The sequence below is a fragment of the Tachypleus tridentatus genome, chromosome 3 (assembly GCF_004210375.1).
Source record: "Tachypleus tridentatus isolate NWPU-2018 chromosome 3, ASM421037v1, whole genome shotgun sequence".
NCBI classification, from domain to species: Eukaryota; Metazoa; Arthropoda; class Merostomata; order Xiphosura; family Limulidae; genus Tachypleus; species Tachypleus tridentatus.
The window spans coordinates 56,364,151-56,389,939 of record NC_134827.1 but is presented as its reverse complement, the minus strand read 5'-3'; the positions used below and the strand labels follow the sequence as shown (position 1 = coordinate 56,389,939).

Below are 25,789 nucleotides of genomic sequence, written 5' to 3'. Positions count from 1 at the left end.
ATAACTGCATGTTTAAACAGCCTTAAGGAAGGTTTAGGAAAATGAAAGTGGTGCACGACTGCATGTTTTAAACAGCAGCTTGTACAGGTTAGGCTTAGAAGAAAGGATAAAGTGGTGCGGTATGACCGCATGTTTTAAACAGCTTTAAGGCAAGGGTTAGGAAAGATTAAAGTGGTGTTTTATAACTGCACGTTTTAAACAGTTTTAAGGAAGGTTTAGGAAAATGAAAGTGGTGCATGACCGCATTGTTTTAAACAGCTTAAAGGTAAGGCTTAGAAGAAAGTTAAAGTGGTGTATGACCGCATTGCCTAAACAGGTGTAAGGTAAGACTTGAAAAAACTAGAGTGATGTATGACTTTTTTGGAATGAATAGAAGTGTTTTTTTTTATTCTAATTTAAAGTTTTACTTTAATAAGCTTTGGTCACCTACAACCACTGAATATTTTGTTTTGGTATCTGAATGAGTTATGTTGTTTTATTGGAAATCAAATTATTGATTCATAATTATTTGGAATAATTTTAAATTGTGTTAAAAATGTGTGAAGGCATAGTTATCAGAAGCTTTTGGTCAAAACAAGTTACCAACAAAAATCAGAATGAAAGTTAACCTTGTAAGTAATATACCAATTTATCTTGGAGTGTGTAATGTCATGAAACAAAAACGTAAACTATTGATTTGTCAGTTGAGTACCATTGTGGCAATAATCGTATGTTTTGAAATTTAACTAGGCTGTTATATATGAGTTGCAGGATTAATGTATCTCAAGACGACTGTTCAGGGTATTAAAACTTTTATTAAAATAAAGTAGAGAACAATGTTTTGAACTTAGGTCATTTTCAGATTCACAAAGAGAGTTTGCGACTGACCATGGCCAGGCATGCCATAGGGACGAGAGTGTAAATAGGTATTTTATTGTAGGGGGCGATGCAGTAGATGCTAGGTTATTAATTAATGTAGGTATAAAGGTGTTTTTTTCATACTTGTTTAATTTTGGTTTGAGTTGCATATAATTTTGACTTGTTTTTTCTTGAAACCAAACATTTAAGAATTCTTATTTCAGGTTTGTTCTGTCCACACCAGGTGGTTCTAATCAGAAGTCACCTGGTGGCCATCTAGCAAAATATTTTCATTACTTTGTGTGTAAGGTTTCATTCTAAAGACTTTCTCGTATTCTTGTTTGTAGCTAAGGGAGATAAAGAAGGAAAGTGGAAGTGGACACAAGTGAAACAATCAGGCATTAGACCATCTCTTCGATGTGGCTTCTCTTTGGCAACAGGACCTGGGAACAAAGCGTACTTATTTGGTGGAGTGTATGATGAAGAGACTAGTGATGAAACTTTAAAGGGCCATTTCTATAATGATCTCTATATGTTGGACACTGATAAAACTGTTGGATGCAACTACAGCTACGAGGAAAACAAGACGATGGCATAAAAAGAAGTGCCGAGACAGAAAAAAACCAGAAGGAAATGGAAGGAGAGAACAAAGAAGGGGAAGAACCGAAAGGATGACGATACTGATGTAGAACAGGGAAGTGGAAAATGGGAAGAGCTCGATTTAGAATGTAGTGGAAATGGGAAGACACAGGTGATCTTCTACATCTGATATGTTTTATTTATATAGTATAGAAAACCGTAATACATAGCAGTTGATATGTTTTATTTATATAGTATAGAAAACTGTAGTACATAGCAGTTGATATGTTTTATTTATATAGTATAGAAAACCGTAATACATAGCAGTTGATATGTTTTATTTATATAGTATAGAAAACCGTAATACATAGCAGTTGATATGTTTTATTTATATAGTATAGAAAACTGTAGTACAACATAGCAGTTGATATGTTTTATTTATATAGTATAGAAACCCAGAAGTACATAGCAGTTATGTTTTATTTATATAGTATAGAAAACCGTAATACATAGCAGTTATGTTTTATTTATATAGTATAGAAAACTGTAGTACATAGCAGTTGATATGTTTTATTTATATAGTATAGAAAATCGTAGTACATATAGTAGCTGATATGTTTTATTTATATAGTATAGAAACCCGTGAGTACATATAGCAGTTGATATGTTTTATTTATATAGTATAGAAAACCAAGTAGTACATATAGCAGTTGATATGTTTTATTTATATAGTATAGAAAACCGTTAGAGTACATAGCAGTTGATATGTTTTATTTATATAGTATAGAAAACTGTAGTACATAGCAGTTGATATGTTTTATTTATATAGTATAGAAAACCGTAATACATAGCAGTTGATATGTTTTATTTATATAGTATAGAAAACCGTAATACATAGCAGTTGATATGTTTTATTTATATAGTATAGAAAACCGTAATACATAGCAGTTGATATGTTTTATTTATATAGTATAGAAAACTGTAGTACATAGCAGTTGATATGTTTTATTTATATAGTATAGAAAACCGTAATACATAGCAGTTGATATGTTTTATTTATATAGTATAGAAAACCGTAATACATAGCAGTTGATATGTTTTATTTATATAGTATAGAAAACTGTAGTACATAGCAGTTGATATGTTTTATTTATATAGTATAGAAAACTGTAGTACATAGCAGTTGATATGTTTTATTTATATAGTATAGAAAACTAGTACATAGCAGTTGATATGTTTTATTTATATAGTATAGAAAACCGTAGTACATAGCAGTTGATATGTTTTATTTATATAGTATAGAAAACCGTAGTACATAGCAGTTGATATGTTTTATTTATATAGTATAGAAAACCGTAGTACATAGCAGTTGATATGTTTTATTTATATAGTATAGAAAACAGTAGTACATAGCAGTTGATATGTTTTATTTATATAGTATAGAAAACAGTAGTCCATAGCAGTTGATATGTTTTATTTATATAGTATAGAAAACCGTAATACATAGCAGTTGATATGTTTTATTTATATAGTATAGAAAACTGTAATACATAGCAGTTGATATGTTTTATTTATATAGTATAGAAAACCGTAATACATAGCAGTTGATATGTTTTATTTATATAGTATAGAAAAACCTAGTACATAACAGTTATGTTTTATTTATATAGTTGTTACTATAAAAAACCATAGTACGTAGCAGTTGATATGTTTTATTTGTATGGTTGTTACTGTAAAAACATGGCACATTGTGTTTGTATGGTATATTGTGTTTGATATGTTTTATTTGTATGGTTGTTACTGTGAAAAATATGGTATATTGTGTTTGATATGTTTTATTTGTATGGTTGTTACTGTGAAAAAAAATATGGTATATTGTGTTTGATATGTTTTATTTGTATGGTTGTTACTGTGAAAAAAAATATGGCACATTGTGTTTATTATTTGTATGGTTGTTACTGTGAAAAATATGGTATATTGTGTTTGATATGTTTTATTTGTACATTTTTTCCATATTTTCTTACAACTACCATATTCACTTTATCACATCTTCCCTAATTTTGCAACTACTTTATTATTTGTTTATCTGAAAAAAAACACAGATAACTAAAACCATTTAGTTCTTTCCTCCCAACTCTTCAGAAGACTAACTCTTTGGCTCCACTGTTTGGTTTCATCAAAACCATCTTGTTGTGTTAGTTCCATACAACCAACAGCAACTTGTTAGAAAAACTGTCCTGATCAGAGTTTATAGTTTGTTTTTCAAATGTGAAACTTGCATCCTTTCTTTGTACTTTAAAATACTGCACAACAAACTATTTTTCTTTGTCCTTTCTATCCATGAGATAACATCATCAGTGTCAACCCTACTTTTTCAAGATAAGATCTTCACTTCAGACTACCTTTCCATCTTCCGAATCATACAAGTAGCTCTCCGTTATAAAAAGATCAAACTGTTTACACTATTCGAAGTTAGGCCTAATTAGTGACTTGTATATAGAAGTAATGATCTGTTTCAATTTCTAATATAACTATAAGAAAATTCAAGTTTTGTTACCTTTACTGCTTTAAGGACTTCAGTGACTTATTCGTTACCAGGATCTGTTTCTTAAGTCACACTAGTGAGTGACTTCCCATCTGTTTAACAGTATTTCAGCAATATTTGTACCCTAAGGCTTGTTTATGTGTAAAAACAGAATTATCGATTTAATATATATTATCTATTCATTGATAATTGCCTATTTAAAAATTATCATTTTGTTTCAGGAGAAAATGGATATTGTTCATGAGACAGATGATGGAATATTTACAGTTAAAATTGGTCCTCAGACACTATCAACAGAAATGAATTTGTGCGATGTAACGGCTTCTAGTAAGAAACTGTCAGAAAGTTTTGTTCCATGGCCAAGAATGAATGCTGGCATGGTAATAAAACATAAAACATTGTATGTTTATGGAGGTTTATATGAAGACGGTGATCGGCAACTCACCCTGTCAGACTTTCATTCATTAGATCTACATAAGTTGGATGAATGGCACACTTTGATAGAATTAGACACTAAGTCTCAGCAGTGGCTAGAATCTGAGTCTGATGATGATGATGAAGAGGTTGAAGATGAAGGAATGGAAGATGCTGGTGCAGCTGGAGAACCGAAGAGGGAGATGACACCAGCGATCCTGAGGAAATCTAAGGAACATCGTATGTATTCCTTGGAGAAATAAATATTGACCTGGTTGCTAAGTGTTTTACCCAATTTAAATAATGTGTGTTTTCACCTTTTTATGTCTAATAGTAAAAAATAGAAAGTCTGATTGTTTTATGAATGGAATGATACTGCCTCTGAGTGAATATCTTTGGACCAAATGATGCTGTGTGCTTAACAAATACAATAAGCACATATTAAAACCTAAGTGATTTGGTACAATGTACTTCTTGGCTTCTCTCTCAGAATTTCAGTATACTTTTGACTTTATTTGAATACTGTCTGGTGGTGTAAATACATTTTACTGATTAATTCCACAGTTGTGTTGTCTTTCTTTCAAGACCTGTGTGCTGGGTCTCAACTGAACTTGACTAGATTTGTATAAATAAATTCCAAAACATTAATGATGTAATCTACTTGTGTGTCACAAAATAGTTTGAAAAATATTGCAAAATAAGTTATTTTCTGTAGTTCCTTGATGACTGTTTTAAATGAGCGAACAATTCATTTGTGGCACTTTCAGAACTGTATCTTGAGCAAGGGGTAAAGCTATATATACTTTTAAATTATGTGTCAAAATAAACTGTTTTTAATCCAGGTTTCAGTTCTTTGTAGAAAAGATGGTTTCCTTTACTGATCAGTAGATACTACAATAAAACCTAGCCTGTCTTTCTCAGAGTGTAAGTAGCACTACAATAAAACCTAGTCTGTCTTTCTCAGAGTGTAAGTAGCACTACAATAAAACCTAGCCTGTCTTCCTCAGAGTGTAAGTAGCACTACAATAAAACCTAGTCTGTCTTTCTCAGAGTGTAAGTAGCACTACAATAAAACCTAGTCTGTCTTTCTCAGAGTGTAAGTAGCACTACAATAAAACCTAGTCTGTCTTTCTCAGAGTGTAAGTAGCACTACAATAAAACCTAGTCTGTCTTTCTCAGAGTGTAAGTAGCACTACAATAAAACCTAGCCTGTCTTCCTCAGAGTGTAAGTAGCACTACAATAAAACCTAGTCTGTCTTCTTCAGAGTGTAAGTAGCACTACAATAAAACCTAGCCTGTCTTCTTCAGAGTGTAAGTAGCACTACAATAAAACCTAGCCTGTCTTTCTCAGAGTGTAAGTAGCACTACAATAAAACCTAGTCTGTCTTCTTCAGAGTGTAAGTAGCACTACAATAAAACCTAGCCTGTCTTCCCTCAGAGTGTAAGTAGCACCACAGTAAAACCTAGCCTGTCTTTCTCAGAGGGTAAGTAGTAGTACAATAAAACCTAGTCTGTCTTATTCAGAATGTAAGTAGCATTACAATAAAATCTAGTCTGTCTTATTCAGAGTGTAAGTCGCACTACAATAAAACCTAGTCTGTCTTATTTAGAGTGTAAGTAGCACTACAATAAAACCTAGCCTGTCTTCCTCAGAGGGTAAGTAGTAGTACAATAAAACCTAGTCTGTCTTATTCAGAGTGTAAGTAGCACTACAATAAAACCTAGTCTGCCTTATTCAGAGTGTAAGTAGCAGTAACAAAAAACCTAGCCTGTTTTATTGAGAGTGTAAGTAGCAGTGCAATAAAACCTAGTCTGTCTTCTTCAGAGTGTAAGTAGCACTACAATAAAACCTAGCCTGTCTTATTCAGAGTGTAAGTAGCACTACAATAAAACCTAGTCTGTCTTCAGAGTGTAAGTAGCACTACAATAAAACCTAGTCTGTCTTTCTCAGAGGGTAAGTAGTAGTACAATAAAACCTAGTCTGTCTTATTCAGAGTGTAAGTAGCACTACAATAAAACCTAGTCTGTCTTATTCAGAGTGTAAGTAGCACTACAATAAAACCTAGTCTGTCTTATTTAGAGTGTAAGTAGCACTACAATAAAACCTAGCCTGTCTTCCTCAGAGGGTAAGTAGTAGTACAATAAAACCTAGTCTGTCTTATTCAGAGTGTAAGTAGCACTACAATAAAACCTAGTCTGCCTTATTCAGAGTGTAAGTAGCAGTACAATAAAACCTAGCCTGTTTTATTGAGAGTGTAAGTAGCAGTGCAATAAAACCTAGTCTGTCTTCTTCAGAGTGTAAGTAGCACTACAATAAAACCTAGCCTGTCTTCCTCAGAGGGTAAGTAGTAGTACAATAAAACCTAGTCTGTCTTATTCAGAGTGTAAGTAGTAGTACAATAAAACCTAGTCTGTCTTATTCAGAGTGTAAGTAGTAGTACAATAAAACCTAGTCTGTCTTATTCAGAGTGTAAGTAGCACTACAATAAAACCTAGTCTGTCTTCCTCAGAGTGTAAGTAGCACTACAATAAAACCTAGTCTGTCTTTCTCAGAGTGTAAGTAGCACTACAATAAAACCTAGTCTGTCTTTCTCAGAGTGTAAGTAGCACTACAATAAAACCTAGCCTGTCTTCCTCAGAGTGTAAGTAGCACTACAATAAAACTTAGCCTGTCTTTCTCTCAGAGTGTAAGTAGCACTACAATAAAACCTAGTCTGTCTTCTTCAGAGTGTAAGTAGCACTACAATAAAACCTAGCCTGTCTTCCCTCAGAGTGTAAGTAGCACTACAGTAAAACCTAGCCTGTCTTTCTCAGAGGGTAAGTAGTAGTACAATAAAACCTAGTCTGTCTTATTCAGAGTGTAAGTAGCACTACAATAAAACCTAGTCTGTCTTATTCAGAGTGTAAGTAGCACTACAATAAAACCTAGTCTGTCTTATTTAGAGTGTAAGTAGCACTACAATAAAACCTAGCCTGTCTTCCTCAGAGGGTAAGTAGTAGTACAATAAAACCTAGTCTGTCTTATTCAGAGTGTAAGTAGCAGTACAATAAAACCTAGCCTGTTTTATTGAGAGTGTAAGTAGCAGTGCAATAAAACCTAGTCTGTCTTCTTCAGAGTGTAAGTAGCACTACAATAAAACCTAGCCTGTCTTCCTCAGAGGGTAAGTAGTAGTACAATAAAACCTAGTCTGTCTTATTCAGAGTGTAAGTAGTAGTACAATAAAACCTAGTCTGTCTTATTCAGAGTGTAAGTAGTAGTACAATAAAACCTAGTCTGTCTTATTCAGAGTGTAAGTAGCACTACAATAAAACCTAGCCTGTCTTCCTCAGAGTGTAAGTAGCACTACAATAAAACTTAGCCTGTCTTTCTCAGAGTGTAAGTAGCACTACAATAAAACCTAGTCTGTCTTTCTCAGAGTGTAAGTAGCACTACAATAAAACCTAGCCTGTCTTCCTCAGAGTGTAAGTAGCACTACAATAAAACCTAGTCTGTCTTCTTCAGAGTGTAAGTAGCACTACAATAAAACCTAGCCTGTCTTCCTCAGAGTGTAAGTAGCACTACAGTAAAACCTAGCCTGTCTTTCTCAGAGGGTAAGTAGTAGTACAATAAAACCTAGTCTGTCTTATTCAGAATGTAAGTAGCACTACAATAAAATCTAGTCTGTCTTATTCAGAGTGTAAGTCGCACTACAATAAAACCTAGTCTGTCTTATTTAGAGTGTAAGTAGCACTACAATAAAACCTAGCCTGTCTTCCTCAGAGGGTAAGTAGTAGTACAATAAAACCTAGTCTGTCTTATTCAGAGTGTAAGTAGCACTACAATAAAACCTAGTCTGTCTTATTCAGAGTGTAAGTAGCACTACAATAAAACCTAGTCTGTCTTATTTAGAGTGTAAGTAGCACTACAATAAAACCTAGCCTGTCTTCCTCAGAGGGTAAGTAGTAGTACAATAAAACCTAGTCTGTCTTATTCAGAGTGTAAGTAGCACTACAATAAAACCTAGTCTGCCTTATTCAGAGTGTAAGTAGCAGTACAAAAACCTAGCCTGTTTTATTGAGAGTGTAAGTAGCAGTGCAATAAAACCTAGTCTGTCTTATTCAGAGTGTAAGTAGCACTACAATAAAACCTAGCCTGTCTTCCTCAGAGGGTAAGTAGTAGTACAATAAAACCTAGTCTGTCTTATTCAGAGTGTAAGTAGTAGTACAATAAAACCTAGTCTGTCTTATTCAGAGTGTAAGTAGTAGTACAATAAAACCTAGTCTGTCTTATTCAGAGTGTAAGTAGCACTACAATAAAACCTAGTCTGTCTTCCTCAGAGTGTAAGTAGCAGTACAATAAAACCTAGTCTGTCTTCTTCAGAGTGTAAGTAGCACTACAATAAAACCTAGTCTGTCTTATTCAGAGTGTAAGTAGCAGTGCAATAAAACCTAACCTGTCTTATTCAGAGTGTAAGTAGCAGTGCAATAAAACCCAGCCTGTCTTTCTCAGAGTGTAAGTAGCAGTACAGTAAAACCTAGTCTGTCTTCCTCAGTGTGTAAGTAGCACTACAATAAAACCTAGTCTGTCTTCTTCAGAGTGTAAGTAGCACTACAATAAAACCTAGTCTGTTTTCCTCAGAATGTAAGTAGTAGTACAATAAAACCTAGTCTGTCTTCCTCAGAGTGTGAGTAGCAGTGCAATAAAACCTAGTCTGTCTTTCTCAGGTTGTAAATTCCATTACAATAAATCCTATTGTTTCTGTCTTTCTTAGAGCATGACTAAACTTGTAATACAAATTATGGATGAATCAAAGTGTGTTACAAAGGTTCACCAACTAACCTGACGATGACTGAAGAAGGTCGAAACATTGTTCGCTCTTCTATGTAAAATATTTTCTCAACCAAAACGAGCCGTTTTTTGCATATATATTTCTCAACAAGTGGGTTTCTCGACATCACTGATTATTGGCAACTTCACTTTGTTAGAAACTAAAACTCTGTGTCAGTGTGTATGTGCGTTCAAACACTTCTCTAACTGGTTGTAAACATAAAACGAATGCTTAAAATGCACACTTTAGTTTATGAATAGAAATATACCTTTATATAAGTCTTAATTTTAGACAATTAGGGATCATAACTTTTTAACAACAGCAGTTGTGAGTAAAACAGTTGTTATCTGAAACTATTAAGAACTATTGTTCTAGAACCACTGAGTTTCTTGATGGTCCCACATACTCTCAGATAGAGAAGTCAGTTACCAGTTACTTGAATTTCTCCTCATTACTTTTGTGAATGTTTTCAAAATTATCGAAGGTGGGTGTCAGCACTTGTCCACTTCTCTTTATGTGAGGGTTATTTGATAGTACACAAAGAGTTTATTAACTAAGATTGTTGTCCTAATGTCTTTTATCAACTTTAAGCTCATTTAGGGATTACATTTGTTATTTTACAGATGTGCATCTTATAAATCAAAGTCTTGTGGCATTGCAATGTTTCTAAAGTTGTAATATTAAAAACTGAGTTTTCATACCCTTTGTGGGCACAGCACCAATAGCCCATTGTGTAACTTTGTGGTTAACAGCAAACAATCAGAAAATAATCAGTTATGTTATCAAGGCACCCGCTGGTGGTTCAGTAGCAAGTTAGTGGGTATATGAGACTAAATTTTGGTTTTGATACCTGTAGTGGGCAAAGCACCAATAGACGTAATGCTTCACATCAAACAAGTAATCATTGTTCAAGGGTTAAAGAGCAGAAGATGAGGTTATTGAATAAAATTAAAAGACAGATTTCCTCAATAAAGTTTAAAAAGATCAACTGGGAAATGACGGCAAGTTCACAAATGAAGAAAAGTATTAGTGATAATAGAGTTAAATATAAAAAATTTTAGTCTTTTAGCTTCTTAGTAGAAGTTTCAAATAGTTCACATGCCCCAGCTCTGTGAGTAATCTCTATTATCTGCACAATGCTCTCCAGACTATGATTGCAAGACTTGATGTATTGCCCCTTAAAGACAGATTTCAAATGGCATACACAGTTTAGTAGATGCTGAACTGAAGTGGCTAATGGAAACAAGACAGTTGAAGTCGGTTGGTCAGTCAGTTGTCCATCAAGCGTGTAAGCTGACTACAGTAGCAATGGTTTCAAAGACTTGATATTGTTGGGTCTCAAAAACTGACTTCTTGAAATAGTCTCAATAAATTGGGCTTTTTTTCTGAACATGAGTTGTTTTAATAGAAGAACCAAAGTGATTGCCCAATCCACCAAGAAACCCAACATCTTTCATTTTAACTTAGAACTTAACCAGCCCATTGAAAAACTCACCATCATGTATCTTAACTCAGAACCTAAAGCATACTGAGGGAAACATATATATGTATACACAAAATATTTTAGTCATTGCACTTAAAGAAATACCCCTCTACAGTGTTCTTATCAAACGTGATTTTATTTTCAACCACAGCACATCAGTTCATAGAACAGCTCAGAGATTTTCAAGTTCAAACATTTAACCTATAGCTCCCTCATATTGTGACCAATTTAAGATCTAATTACAGTTTTGGACACAGGAGGCCAAGCCCTTTCGATTGATGTATCTGACCATGCACAGGGTTTTACAGATTGATTTACTCAATCTCACCTGTCCAAAAGAGTTTCAAGTGCTGCAGCTATTGAAGATTCCTCCTTTTGTTTACACTTCATACGTGCGTCACGTTTAGAAAAAAACTTCAAAACAATTTATATAAAAAACATTTTCATCTTAAAACAACTTTCTGTGATTCTGGTCGTTCAGCAGCAAGATTTTGGACTTGTGATACTAACTGAGGTTTCGATACCTGTGGCGATCGCATTATAGATATCCCTTTATGTGGATTTGTGCTTAACACGACTGTTTTTTTAAAATGTTTTCTTTGTTAAACGTTATGTAAATAAGCCTTTGTTATGTCATTTCTTTATTCAGTGGTGAAATCACAAACCTTGTCTATATTTTTTCCTTGTAATATCAGTTGTTTAATCTGACTACAATGGACTGACTTAAGCTGAATTGATACAAAGCTTGTCTATATTTTTTTCTTGTAATATCAGTTGTTTAATCTGACTACAATGGACTGACTTAAGCTGAATTGGTACAAACCTTGTCTATATTTTTTTCCTTGTAATATCGGTTGATTAATCTGACTACAATGGACTGACTTGAGCTGAATTGGTTACTACGTGCTGTAACATAAAATATGTGACGTTTCAAGTTGCTTGAGGTAGTGCCTGACTTTATTTCACCTCTCAACTGAACATGTTTGAGTTTCTTTCAATGGAGTTATCATGCACACGTTTCGGTGGCAAAGCTCTAAAGTGTGAATGACGTAAAAACAAAACGCTACCTTGCTGGACTGTCCGAAACTAATATGTTGACCACACCCTCTCGGCAGCTGCCAGTGTTAGATTCCAGAGCATGGCGAAACTCCCAAGTGCAAATAAATAAAAGAAACGTAAAAGATAGCATTGGCAGAGTTGATTGTTGATTACTGTTGTGGGCTGGTCCTGTCCTTTCGGCAACACCCAGGTTTCAGAAGTGTAAAATTCCAAAGAACTTCTATTGGGTGTGATTACGTCAGAAGCTTGAAGAACATGATGGCCAGGCTGATGTTGACCAACAGAACCATAATCACCAGCTGTTGTCTCGAGAACCATTCCTTGGGGAAAATTAAAAAGTACACGATCGAGTCAGTAAAATCTGTACCACAAATGACACAGATAACACGTTAAAATAATAATGCCGAAATGAAACGAAAATTTATTATAATGACCGTGCAAAAAAATTTTACTGTCCCTAGTAGCTCAGCAGTAAGTCTTAGATTTACGACACTATAAATTAGGTTTCGATACTTGTGGTGAGCAGAGCACAGATAGCCGGTCAGTCCCACCATTAGTCGGTAAAAGAATAACCCAAGAGTTGGCAGTGATTAGCGTCCTTCCTTTTAGTCAATCACTGCTAAATTAGGAATGGCTTGCGAAGGTAGCCCACGAAAAGCTTTCCGGGCAATTCTAAATCATATCTGCCCTTTGTGTGACATTGTGTTTAATAACAGCCAAACCAAAATTCATTGCCTTAGTCCTCTCAAATTAGCTCTAAATCTAGTTCAGTGTTTCAGTGTTTGAAATATACAACATTCATAGTGTGTTTGTTTTTAATTTGTAAGTTATATGTTTTTCCCTGTCTTTTATTTTTACAGATTTATTATTTTAGAAAGTGTAGGGCCCGGCATGGCCAAGCGTGTTAAGGCATGCGATTCGTAATCTGAGGGTCGTGGGTTCGCATCCCCATCATGCCAAACATTCTCGCCCTTTCAGCCGTGGGGCATTATAATGTACGGTAAATCCCACTATTCGTTGGTAAAAGAGTAGTCCAAGAGTTGGCAGTGGGTGGTGATGACTAGCTGCCTTCCCTCTAGTCTTAAACTGCTAAATTAGGGACGGTTAGCACATATAGCCCTCGAGTAGCTTTGTGCGAAATTCAAAAACAAACAAACAAACAATCAAAATAAAAAAACAACAAGAAAGTGCGTATGTGAACTCAACATTCTAAATCATTGTCTAAAACCACCTTCCATCAAATGATGGAAACCAGACTCTAAGAGAACAGGGTGTGTGTTTTCTTACGGTAAAGCCACATCGGGCTATCTGTTGAGTCCACTGAGGGGAATCGAACCCCTGATTTTAGCGTTGTAAATTCGTAGACTTTTTGTTGTAATAGCGAGGGACAAGAGAACAGGACTTTGGTGTTAAAAAAATGAACAAAAGAACATGGATTATTGGTCATGCACGACCTCTGGTGTCATATTATGTAGACAATTTAAAATAATTATAGTCCTCTTTCTGAAATTCTATAAAACAGAACTTTGGTTTCAAACAAATTAATAAGAAATCTGTAGATTTATAAATTCATGGAATTTTCTCCAGAAATACTATAATTTAGGTACATATTTCTTTTCACTTCTACGTGGCCAGGTATATTAAAAGTAAAAAGTGAAGCCAGGTGGTCAGGGCAATCGACTCGTAATCTGAGGGTCACGGGTTCGAATCCCTGTCGCACCAAACATACTCGTTCTTTCAGCCGTGAGAGCGTTATAATGTTACCATCAATCCCACTAGCTGTTGGTTAAAGAGTTGGCGGTTGATGGTGATGACTAGCTCACCTCCCTTTGGTCTTACAATATTAAATGAGAGAAGCCTAACACAGATAGTCGTCGTGTAGCTTTGCGCGAAATTCAGAAACAAACAGTCGAACGATAGGTGTTTTGAAACACCATCTATTATTTAATTAAATAATTAAGGTAATCTAAGAAACTGGTGAAAACTTTCAAGTTCAAATGTGTTACGTAATTCTGGTGTATAACTATCGTTGTTTAGGCCTGCTGAGCTCCAATCTAAGAGTTCGAATTCCACTATTGATCGTACATACCCTTTAAGGGGTGTTTTAATTGGATTGTTCATCCCACTCTTCGTAGGTAAAAAAGTAGCACAAGAGGTGGTGGTGGGTAGTGTCAAAGAGCTGCCTTCCCTCTAGTCTATTAATTAATAATTTGGTTATATTGTTTGTTAATCAAGGAACCTGGTTATATTGTTTGTTAATCAAGGAACCTGGTTGTATTGTTTGTTAACCAAGGAACCTGGTTGTATTGTTTTCTTGTTCTTTGAATTTACGAAGTAGCACTCTTCAATATATTGTTATCATTCGATAGATCACAAACTATTGACGCATTTATTGATAAAGATATATGTTTTATAATCTTGCAGCTTGTGTGCATATTATGCTATAGATAATTTTAATGAGATAATTACAGATAATTCAAGCAAACACTTAGTTTTATTTTTACACTTGTTAACTGATTCTACATCTCTTTTAATCAGACGCTTCACAGACTATCTGAAATAAAACACTTACAATTTTCCTGCACTACCCGGTTGATTAAGTGCAGTGGTCTGATACGTATTAAAGACATGCGCACAGAGTCGGAATGCAGGAGCGCTGTAGAAATCAATAGTTAACCATATATGGACGTAAAATTGGTTCTTGACGTATAGAAGTAACCATGGCAACCAAAGAGCTGAAGTGGGAAAGAGGGTTATCGCAGTTTGGCAGTAGGCCTAACAGAGTCATCTTTGGTCTATTTTAGCCAAGGTATGTACGGTGGATCACACGGCTCCAGATACACCTCGTTCCACTAGTAGAGGTCTAAGTTAGGATTTACTGGTTATGGTGTAAAATAACAGGACACGTTCTTATACGTACAAAATATGTAGCAGTTTAGCGCGTAATTAAGTGAGAATAGGTTAGAAAGATTTCATGAGTGCTTTGTGAACGATGTATCTGACTTTTATAAGCAACACCATGAACATTATGGACGACCTATATCAGCATTATTTTTCATAATTATACATTATGAGAATCCCTACAGCAGACATTCTTTGACTCTCCCAGCACAAGGACACTCCGCCTCCTGATAAGGGGTCCGAAAAGGATTATAAAACTTTAATAGTCGAGTGTACTTACTACTAGCCCCACCCACGACACTGTCTTTTAGCTCCAGGTCGAGAACACCTACCTTATGTTTATAAACACGTTGTAAGAGAAGAATGGGATATTTTCTATGTTAATGTTTTATGTTGTTTTCATCAGTTTAAGTGGACTCGGTAGATAGCCCGATAAGGCTTTACTGTGAGGGAAACACACATACACACTCATCAATTCGAAAAGATAAAAGACCATTCAAAACATGAAGGAGATTTTGGTTTTCAGTTTTAACGTAAAGCTTAAAAAAGGGCTGTCTACGTAAAGCTATAGAGAGGGCTATCTAGGTAAAGCCATCTCTAATTCAGTAGATAGCATCTCATCGCCAACTCTTACACTATTCTTGTCTGCCTGTCACTCTTTTACATACCCACAACTATAAAGAGGCCCGGCATGGCCAGGTGGTTAAGGCTGTCGACTCGTAATCTTAGGGTCGCAGGTTCGAATCTCAGTTACACCAAACATGCTCGTCCTTTCAGCCGTCGGAGCGTTGTAAAGTTATGGTCAATCCCACTATTTGGGAAAAGAGTAGCCCAAGACTTTACGGTGGGTGGTGATGATTAGCTGCCTTTTCTTTAGTCTTACAATATTAAATTAGAGACGACTAACGCAGATAGTCGTCGTAGCTTTGCGCGAAATTCAAAACAAACAATCGAATGATCGGTGTTTTGAAACACCATCTGTTATGTAATTAAATAATTAAGTTAATCTAAGAAACTGGTGAAAACCTTCAAGTTCAAACGTGTTACGTCATTCTGGTGTATAACTATCGTTGTTTAGACCTGCTGATTTGGATGCTCAGTTCCAATCTGAGAGTTCGAATCCCACCACTGATTGTACTTACACTTTCAGGGGTGTTTTATTGTATTGTTCATCCCACTCTTCGTAGGTAAAAAGTAGCACAAGAGTTGGCGGTGGGTGTTGTTGAAGAGCTGCCTTCCCTCTAGTCTATTAATTAATAATTTGGCTCTGCATGGCCAGGTGGGTTAAGGCACTCGACTCGTAATCTGAAGATCTCGGGTTCGAATCCACATCGCACCAAACATGCTCGCCCTTTCAGCCGTGAGGGCGTTATAATGTTTTGGCTAATCCCGCTATTCATTGGCAAAAGAGTAGCCTTAGAGTTGACCTTGGGTGGTGGTGACTAGCTGCCTTCCCTCTAGTCTTACACTGGAAAAGTAGGGACGGCTAGCGCAGATAGCCCTCGTGTGTCTTTGAGCGGAATAGAAAAGAAATCAAACTAAAGAACTAGGAAAAGCAAAACTCTATTAATTTACTTTTGTTGTTGATGGTACTCGATCCACGGGTTATCGGGTACCCCAGTTTTTACAGTGTTTAGTGTTTTTCAAACGTGCCAGCTCGTTGCAGTTTGATTTTATAGGTGGAGATGAATTTTTTGTTTTGAATTTCGCGCAAAGCTACTCGAGGGCTATCTGCGCTAGCCGTCCCTAATTTAGCGGTGTAAGATTAGAGGGAAGGCAGCTAGTCATCACTACCCACCGCCAACTCTTGGGCTATTCTTTTACCAACGAACAGTGGGATTGAACGTAACATTATAAAGCCTGAAAGGGCGAGCATGTTTAGTGCGACCGGGATTCGAACCCGCGACCCTCGGATTACGAGTTGAACGCCTTAACACACTTGGCCATGTCGGGCCTGGTGGAGATGAATTGGTAAAACATTTTTCGATTTTTTAATTGGGACTCGCTACTCACCTTGACCCTGGGGTTGAACAGGTGCAGTAGTGGGTTGGCGCGAAGTCGCTCAGCTTCCAACATCATCCTTCGGACTTCCTCTCTCTTCTGGGTACTTAACTCGGATACTTCCGCTCTTGTCATCAGCTTAGCTGTCATGGCTGCCGCCTGAAGGTCGGGAAGGCTTTTCTTTCTCGCCGTAACTTCAGACTTGTTAGGCTTAACTTGTCTCATTGTCACCTCCCCGTAAAGTGAAGCTGTTCTATGTGGGGTGGCACAAGATGTTTTATCTGGCTGAGGGGTAAGCGTGCTGCCATTACCCTCCGCCTCACTGTCACTAGGAGCGAAACAAATGAGTTCCGGATCCGTTTGGTCCTCAAATCTCTCGGTGTAGAGGTTAGGAAGCGTAGATCGGCGGGCACGTGCCCTGGATAAAGACCATCGTTGTCCATGCTTTCTGAGACTCCGGAGTCGGGAGTACATTCTGGACCATATTCTGCTGTGTGGTGAGAAATGTTTTGTAATTGGGGAAAAGGCATTCTTTGTGGTGATTGGCTACCACGAAAACGAGGCTTCATTCCGGCATGTTCATGGCTGTATTGGTCCAGATGATCAGACATGACCTGCTGAAGAGTGAGGCTTTCCTCTCGCTTCCGGAAACTGAGGTTATTCTGGCATCGAAAATAACCCTGCGGCGATCGACCTAAGGTTTCATTGACCATTGAAGGATCGAGACTAGTTTGCTCACGATTAGGGTAATTTCCCGAACATGACTCGCGCCTATCAGTGTTTAGTGTCAAAGTATCTGAGATGGTGGGCTTTCTGTGTTCGTTTTCTTTTGGGTTTGAGGCTAAGTGTTCTCGAGAGGCACTGACCAGAGGAACATAAAGCGAGTGGGATCTTTGATGGACATGTTGACTCGGTATAATACTTGAGGGTCTTCGTATCTTGTCAATTCCCGAATGTTCTTTGCTGTCTCTCATCATTTTTTACGCTTGAGTAGGTCTGTCCCTGTTGTGTGTATATGTATTAAGATGATGTCTCAAAGAACACACGTCTTCAACATGAAGATGACAACATCATAATTCATGTTAGTGTTAATTCCATTTGTGGAAATTAAAATGAAGAAAATAATGTTTTTAATAATAAAACTAGATAAGTAAAACCATATGAAATGCCAATCAGAGAATAGTTTAATGATAAGTTTCAAAAATGTATGCATTCTTCAAATTAGGATGGACTGACAACATATCCTCAATTACAATTGACCGATAAAAACATAATTAATTCAAGTTGGCCAATAAACACAATATTAATTTGAATTGGCCAATAAACACATTTTCAAGTTAAAATATTATGTCTGGGTTTTGCCAATGGAAATATCACGAAGTGATAATATAAAGAATTATTTTTTAAAAAGTTTACGTTTACATGTAATTGGCAGTAACTATTATTTATAAATATTTAGAAGATTTGTAAATATGTAGAGTCAGTAAACGTACTGCAAACAAAGAAATTTATTGTATTTTACGGAGAAACGATTAAAACTGTTTTGAGTAGTAAGGTTTATCCTTAAATTAATCTTAGAATTGCCTTAAGCGTCTACTCCGCTTAAGTGCCAACTTTAAATTTAAAGAATTTCCCCTCAAAAAATGCGCAACTCTTACGTCATCTCTAAATGTACATGTCCAAGGTTTAACAATGTCTGTGTTTGCTTCACAATTTGTTGAGTTCAAGAATGAAAGAGCATGCAGAGCTCTTCATATAATCAGTCAGCTATTGTTTACCTAACTGTGACGTAACTCCTATCATATAAAACGGCAGCATGTTGGGAAGTGTATTGAATATAAACCAAAATGTTAAACTGAATTTGAGATAAAACTTAATACCCATCACGTACAACAGGAAGTACTGAGCAATAAGTTTATCGTATTAAAATAAAACCTTTGTTTACCTGGCTGGTGGAATTCTGGGGCGAACTGTTTGGCTATTATCCTGGCCAGATCAGAGTCCTCTCTGGCGTGGAGGGTAGCAATATTAGTGTCTTCTGCTTTACCTCGAGCTGTTGCCGTTCTACAAGAAAGATGAAAGATTATGGGTTCGAACTCCGTGATTGGCACAGTACATCCTTTGTGTAGCTTACAACAATAAAGATTTCCTGAAAGTTGTTTTCAGACGGAAATAAAACAACAAAAGGTTTTTACTTCATAATCAGTAAAAAGTAAAAATTCGACAAGTTATACGAGGACTGTTCAAAAATACGCGGACTGTTTGGTGCGGCTCCAGTTAGTTCCAGGGGAATCCGCTAGGTTCGCACAGATCAGCTGATTACGACGCCATTTCCCGATTGCAAATATCTTCATTTGTGTATTAGCTATGCGGTTTTAAGTGAAGTGCGATTTTTTCGTTTGGCGGATTTCAGAATGAATGACCTGAAGGAGCAACGACTTGCTGTGAAATTTTGTGTTAAACTTGGAAAATCTGCGACTGAAACACTAAACAGTGAATTATATTGTGTATGTAGTGAAGAGAACACTAAACAGTGAATTATATTGTGTATCTGGTTAAAAGAACAGTAAACAGTGAATTATATTGTGTATGTGGTGAAGAGAACAGTAAACAGTGAATTATATTGTGTATGTAGTGAAGAGAACACTAAAAAGTGAATTATATTGTGTATGTGGTGAAGAGAACACTAAACAGTGAATTATATTGTGTATGTGGTGAAGAGAACACTAAACAGTGAATTATATTGTGTATGTGGTGTGGAGAACACTAAACAGTGAATTATATTGTGTATGTGGTGTGGAGAACACTAAACAGTGAATTATATTGTGTATGTGGTGAAGAGAGCAGTAAACAGTGAATTATATTGTGTATGTGGTGAAGAGAGCAGTAAACAGTGAATTATATTGTGTATGTGGTGAAGAGAACAGTAAACAGTGAATTATGTTGTGTATGTGGTGAAGAGAACAGCAAACAGTGAATTATATTGTGGATGTGGTGAAGAGAACACTAAACAGTGAATTATATTGTGCATGTGGTGAAGAGAACAGAAAACAGTGAATTATATTGTGTATGTGGTGTAGAGAACAGTAAACAGTGAATTATATTTTGTATGTGGTGAAGAGAACAGTAAACAGTGAATTATTTTGTGTATGTGGTGTAGAGAACAGTAAACAGTGAATTATATTGTGTATGTGGTGAAGAGAACACCAAACAGTGAATTATATTGTGTATGTGGTGAAGAGAACACTAAACAGTGAATTATATTGTGTATGTGGTGAAGAGAACAGTAAACAGTGAATTATATTGTGTATGTGGTGAAAAGAACACTAAACAGTGATATTTGTGTATATAAAACAGTGAATCATATTGTGTATGTGGTGAAGAGAACACTAAACAGTGAATTATATATGTGGTGTGTGTATGTGGTGTGGAGAACACTAAACAGTGAATTATATTGTGTATGTGTGGTGAAGAGAACAGCTAAACAGTGAATCATATTGTGTATGTGGTGAAGAGAGAGCAGTAAACAGTGAATTATATTGTGTATGTGGTGAAGAGAACAGCAAACAGTGAATTATATTGTGTATGTGGTGAAGAGAACAGTAAACAGTGAATTATATTGTGTATGTGGTGAAGAGAACACTAAACAGTGAATTATATTGTGTATGTGGTGAAGAGAACAGTAAACAGTGAATTATATTGTGTATGTGGTGAAGAGAACAGTAAACAGTGAATCATATTGTGTATGTGGTGAAAGAGAACAGTAAACAGTGAATTATATTGTGTATGTGGTTAAGAGAACAGCAAACAGTGAATTATATTTTGTATGTAGTGAAGAGTACAGTAAATAGTGAATTATATTTTGTATGTGGTGAAGAGAACAGTAAACAGTGAATTATATTGTGTATGTGGTGTAGAGAACACTAAACAGTGAATTATATTGTGTGTGTTGTGAAGAGAGCAGTAAACAGTGAATTATATTGTGTATGTGGTGAAGAGATCAGTAAACAGTGAATTATATTGTGTATGTAGTGAAGAGAACAGTAAACAGTGAATTATATTGTGTATGTGGTGAAGAGAACAGTAAACAGTGAATTATATTGTGTATGTGGTGAAGAGAACACTAAACAGTGAATTATATTGTGTATGTGGTGAAGTGAACACTAAACAGTGAATTATATTGTGTATGTGGTGAAGAGAACAGTAAACAGTGAATTATATTGTGTATGTGGTGTAGAGAACAGTAAACAGTGAATTATATTTTGTATGTGGTGAAGAGAACAGTAAACAGTGAATTATATTGTGTATGTGGTGTAAAGAACAGTAAACAGTGAATTATATTGTGTATGTGGTGAAGAGAACACTAAACAGTGAATTATATTGTGTATGTGGCGTGGAGAACACTAAACAGTGAATTATATTGTGTATGTGGTGAAGAGAGCAGTAAACAGTGAATTATATTGTGTATGTGGTGTAGAGAACAATAAACAGTGAATTATATTGTGTATGTGGTGAAGAGAACAGTAAACAGTGAATTATATTGTGTATGTAGTGAAGAGAAGACTAAACAGTGAATTATATTGTGTATGTGGTGAAGAGAACAGTAAACAGTGAATTATATTGTGTATGTGGTGAAGAGAACAGTAAACAGTGAATTATATTGTGTATGTGGTGTAGAGAACACTAAACAGTGAATTATATTGTGTATGTGGTGAAGAGAACACTAAACAGTGAATTATATTGTGTATGTGGTGAAGAGAACAGTAAACAGTGAATTATATTGTGTATGTGGTGAAGAGAACAGCCAAACAGTGAATCATATTGTGTATGTGGTGTAGAGAACAGCAAAAAACAGTGAATTATATTGTGTATGTGGTGAAGAGAACAGCTAAACAGTGAATTATATTGTGTATGTGGTGAAGAGAACACCTAAACAGTGAATTATATTGTGTATGTGGTGAAGAGAACACTAAACAGTGAATTATATTGTGTATGTGGTGAAGAGAACAGTAAACAGTGAATTATATTGTGTATGTGGTGAAGAGAACAGTAAACAGTGAATTATATTGTGTATGTGGTGAAGAGAACAGTAAACAGTGAATTATATTGTGTATGTGGTGAAGAGAACACTAAACAGTGAATTATATTGTGTATGTATGTGGTGAATTATATTGTGTAGAGAACAGCAGGAAACAGTGAATTATAATGTGTATGTAGTGAAGAGAACAGTAAACAGTGAATTATATTGTGTATGTGGTGAAGAGAAGAGAACAGTAAACAGTGAATGCATATTGTGTATGTGGTGTAAAGAGGACAGTAAACAGTGAATTATAATGTGTATGTGGTGAAGAGAACAGCAAACAGTGAATTATATTGTGTATGTGGTGAAGAGAACACTAAACAGTGAATTATATTGTGTATGTGGTGAAGAGAACAGTAAACAGTGAATTATATTGTGTGTATGTGGTGAAGAGAACACTAAACAGTGAATTATATTGTGTATGTGGTGAAGAGAACAGCAAACAGTGAATTATATTGTGTATGTGGTGAAGAGAACACTAAACAGTGAATTATATTGTGTATGTGGTGAAGAGAACAGTAAACAGTGAATTATATTGTGTATGTGGTGAAGAGAACACTAAACAGTGAATTATATTGTGTATGTGGTGAAGAGAACACTAAACAGTGAATTATATTGTGTATGTGGTGAATTATATTGTGTGTAGGAAAGAGAACATGTGGTGAAGAGAACAGCAAACAGTGAATTATATTGTGTATGTGGTGAAGAGAACACTAAACAGTGAATTATATTGTGTATGTGTGAAGAGAACAGTAAAATTTGTATGGTGAAGAGAACAAACAGTGAATATATTTTGTGTATGTGGTGAAGAGAAACACTAAACAGTGAATTATATTGTGTATGTGGTGAAGAGAACACTAAACAGTGAATTATATTGTGTATGTGGTGAAGAGAACAGTAAACAGTGAATTATATTGTGTATGTGGTGAAGAGAACAGTAAACAGTGAATTATATTGTGTATGTGGTGAAGAGAACAGTAAACAGTGAATTATATTGGTGTATGTGGTGAGAGAACACCAAACAGTGAATTATATTGTGTATGTGGTGAAGAGAACACCAAACAGTGAATTATATTGTGTATGTGGTGAAGAGAACACTAAACAGTGAATTATATTGTGTATGTGGTGAAGAGAACAGTAAACAGTGAATTATATTGTGTATGTGGTGAAGAGCAACACTAAACAGTGAATTATATTGTGTATGTGGTGAAGAGAACACCAAACAGTGAATTATATTGTGTATGTGGTGTAGAGAACAGTAAACAGTGAATTATATTGTGTATGTGGTGAAGAGAACACTAAACAGTGAATTATATTTGTGTATGTGGTGAAGAGAACACTAAACAGTGAATTATATTGTGTATGTGGTGTAAGAGAACAGTAAACAGTGAATCATATTTTGTATGTGGTGAAGAGAACAGTAAACAGTGAATTATTTGTGTATGTGGTGTAGAGAACAGTAAACAGTGAATTATATTGTATGTGGTGAAGAGAACACTAAACAGTGAATTATATTGTGTATGTGGTGAAGAGAACAGCAAACAGTGAATTATATTGTGTATGTGGTGAAGAGAACAGTAAACAGTGAATTATATTTGTATGTGGTGAAGAGAACAGCAAAACAGTGAATTATATTGTGTATGTGGTGTAGAGAGAACAGTAAACAGTGAATTATATTGTGTATGTGGTGAAGAGAACACTAAACAGTGAATTATATTGTGTATGTGGTGAAGAGAACACAAAACAGTGAATTATATTTGTATGTGGTGAAGAGAACACTAAACAGTGAATTATATCAGGTATGTGGTGTAGAGAACAGTAAACAGTGAATCATATTGTGTATGTGGTGAAGAGAACACTAAACAGTGAATTATATTGTGTATGTGGTGAAGAGAACACCAAACAGTGAATCATATTGTGTATGTGGTGAAGAGAACAGCAAACAGTGAATTATACTGTGTATGTGGTGAAGAGAACAGTAAACAGTGAACTATATTGTGTATGTGGTGAAGAGAACAGCAAACAGTGAATTATATTGTGTATGTGGTGAAGAGAACAGTAAACAGTGAATTATATTGTGTATGTGGTGAAGAGAACACTAAACAGTGAATTATATTTTGTATGTGGTGAAGAGAACAATAAACAGTGAATATATATTGTGTATGTGGTGTGAAGAGAACACTAAACAGTGAATTATATTGTGTATGTGGTGAAGAGAACAGCAAACAGTGAATTATATTGTGTATGTGGTGAAGAGAACAATAAACAGTGAATCATATTTTGTATGTGGTGCAGAGAACAGTAAACAGTGAATTATATTTGTGTATGTGGTGAAGAGAACAGTAAACAGTGAATTATATTGTGTTATGTGGTGAAGAGAACAGTAAACAGTGAATTATATTGTGTATGTGGTGAAGAGAACACTAAACAGTGAATTATATTGTGTATGTGGTGAAGAGAACAGCAAACAGTGAATTATATTGTGTATGTGGTGAAAAAAGAACACCAAAACAGTGAATTATATTTTGTATGTGGTGAAGAGAACAGTAAACAGTGAATTATATTGTGTATGTGGTGTAGAGAACAGTAAACAGTGAATTATATTGTGTATGTGGTGAAGAGAACACTAAACAGTGAATTATACTGTTGTAGTGTGGTGAAGAGAACACTAAACAAAGTGAATTATATTGTGTATGTGGTGAAGAGAGCAGTAAACAGTGAATTATATTGTGTATGTGGTATAGAGAACAATAAACAGTGAATTATATTGTGTATGTGGTGAAGAGAACAGTAAACAGTGAATTATATTGTGTATGTGGTGTAGAGAACAGTAAACAGTGAATTATATTGTGTATGTGGTGAAGAGAACAGTAAACAGTGAATTATATTGTGTATGTGGTGAAGAGAACAGTAAACAGTGAATTATATTGTGTATGTGGTGAAGAGAACAGTAAAACAGTGAATTATACTGTGTATGTGGTGAAGAGAACAGCAAACAGTGAATTATATTTTGTATGTGGTGAAGAGAACAGTAAAACAGTGAATTATATTGTGTATGTGGTGAAGAGAACAGTAAACAGTGAATTATATCTGTGTATGTGGTGAAGAGAACAGCAAACAGTGAATTATATTGTGTATGTGGTGAAGAGAACAGTAAACAGTGAATTATAATGTGTATGTGGTGAAGAGAACACTAAACAGTGAATTATATTGTGTATGTGGTGAAGAGAACAGTAAACAGTGAATTATACTGTGTATGTGGTGAAGAGAACACTAAACAGTGAATCATATTGTGTATGTGGTGAAGAGAACAGTAAACAGTGAATCATATTGTGTATGTGGTGAAGAGAACAGTAAACAGTGAATTATATTGTGTATGTGGTGAAGAGAACAGTAAACAGTGAATCATATTGTGTATGTGGTGAAGAGAACACTAAACAGTGAATATACTGTGTATGTGGTGAAGAGAACAGCAAACAGTGAATTATATTGTGTATGTGGTGAAGAGAACACCAAACAGTGAATTATATTTTGTATGTGGTAGAGAGAACAGTAAACAGTGAATTATACTGTGTATGTGGTGAAGAGAACACTAAACAGTGAATTATATTGTGTATGTGGTGAAGAGAACACTAAACAGTGAATTATATTGTGTATGTGGTGAAGAGAACACTAAACAGTGAACTATATCTGTGTATGTGGTGAAGAGAACAGTAAACAGTGAATTATACTGTGTATGTGGTGAAGAGAACACTAAACAGTGAATGATATATTGTGTATGTGGTGAAGAGAACAGCAAACAGTGAATTATATTGTGTATGTGGTGAAGAGAACACTAAACAGTGAATTATATATTGTATGTGGTGGTGAGAACACTAAAACAGTGAATTATACTGCGCATGTGGTGAAGAGAACACCTAAACAGTGAATTATATTGTGTATGTGGTGAAGAGAACACTAAACAGTGAATTATATTGTGTATGTGGTGAAGAGAACACTAAACAGTGAATTATACTGTGTATGTGGTGTGGAGAACACTAAACAGTGAATTATATCAGGTATGTGGTGAAGAGAGCAGTAAA

General features: G+C 35.3%; 2 protein-coding genes across 2 annotated transcripts; one reads left to right on the top strand and one right to left on the bottom strand.

Annotated features, from left to right (window-relative positions):
* Window positions 1-223: 223 nt before the first annotated feature.
* On the top strand, window positions 224-4,679 carry LOC143245870 (kelch domain-containing protein 4-like). The gene is made up of 4 exons (XM_076492126.1): window positions 224-265; window positions 1,118-1,390; window positions 1,454-1,588; window positions 4,183-4,679. The coding sequence occupies exons 1-4, from the start codon at window positions 224-226 to the stop codon at window positions 4,636-4,638; spliced, it is 906 nt and encodes a 301-aa protein (XP_076348241.1). The 3' UTR covers window positions 4,639-4,679.
* Window positions 4,680-10,783: 6,104 nt separating this feature from the next.
* Window positions 10,784-18,693, bottom strand: LOC143246920 (uncharacterized). Its single transcript, XM_076494191.1, has 3 exons — window positions 18,573-18,693; window positions 16,640-17,629; window positions 10,784-12,045 (listed from the first exon to the last, which is right to left on the bottom strand). Exons 2-3 carry the CDS (start codon window positions 17,099-17,101, stop codon window positions 11,959-11,961), a joined length of 549 nt encoding a protein of 182 aa, XP_076350306.1. The 5' UTR covers window positions 17,102-17,629; window positions 18,573-18,693; the 3' UTR covers window positions 10,784-11,958.
* Between the last annotated feature and the right edge of the window lie 7,096 nt (window positions 18,694-25,789).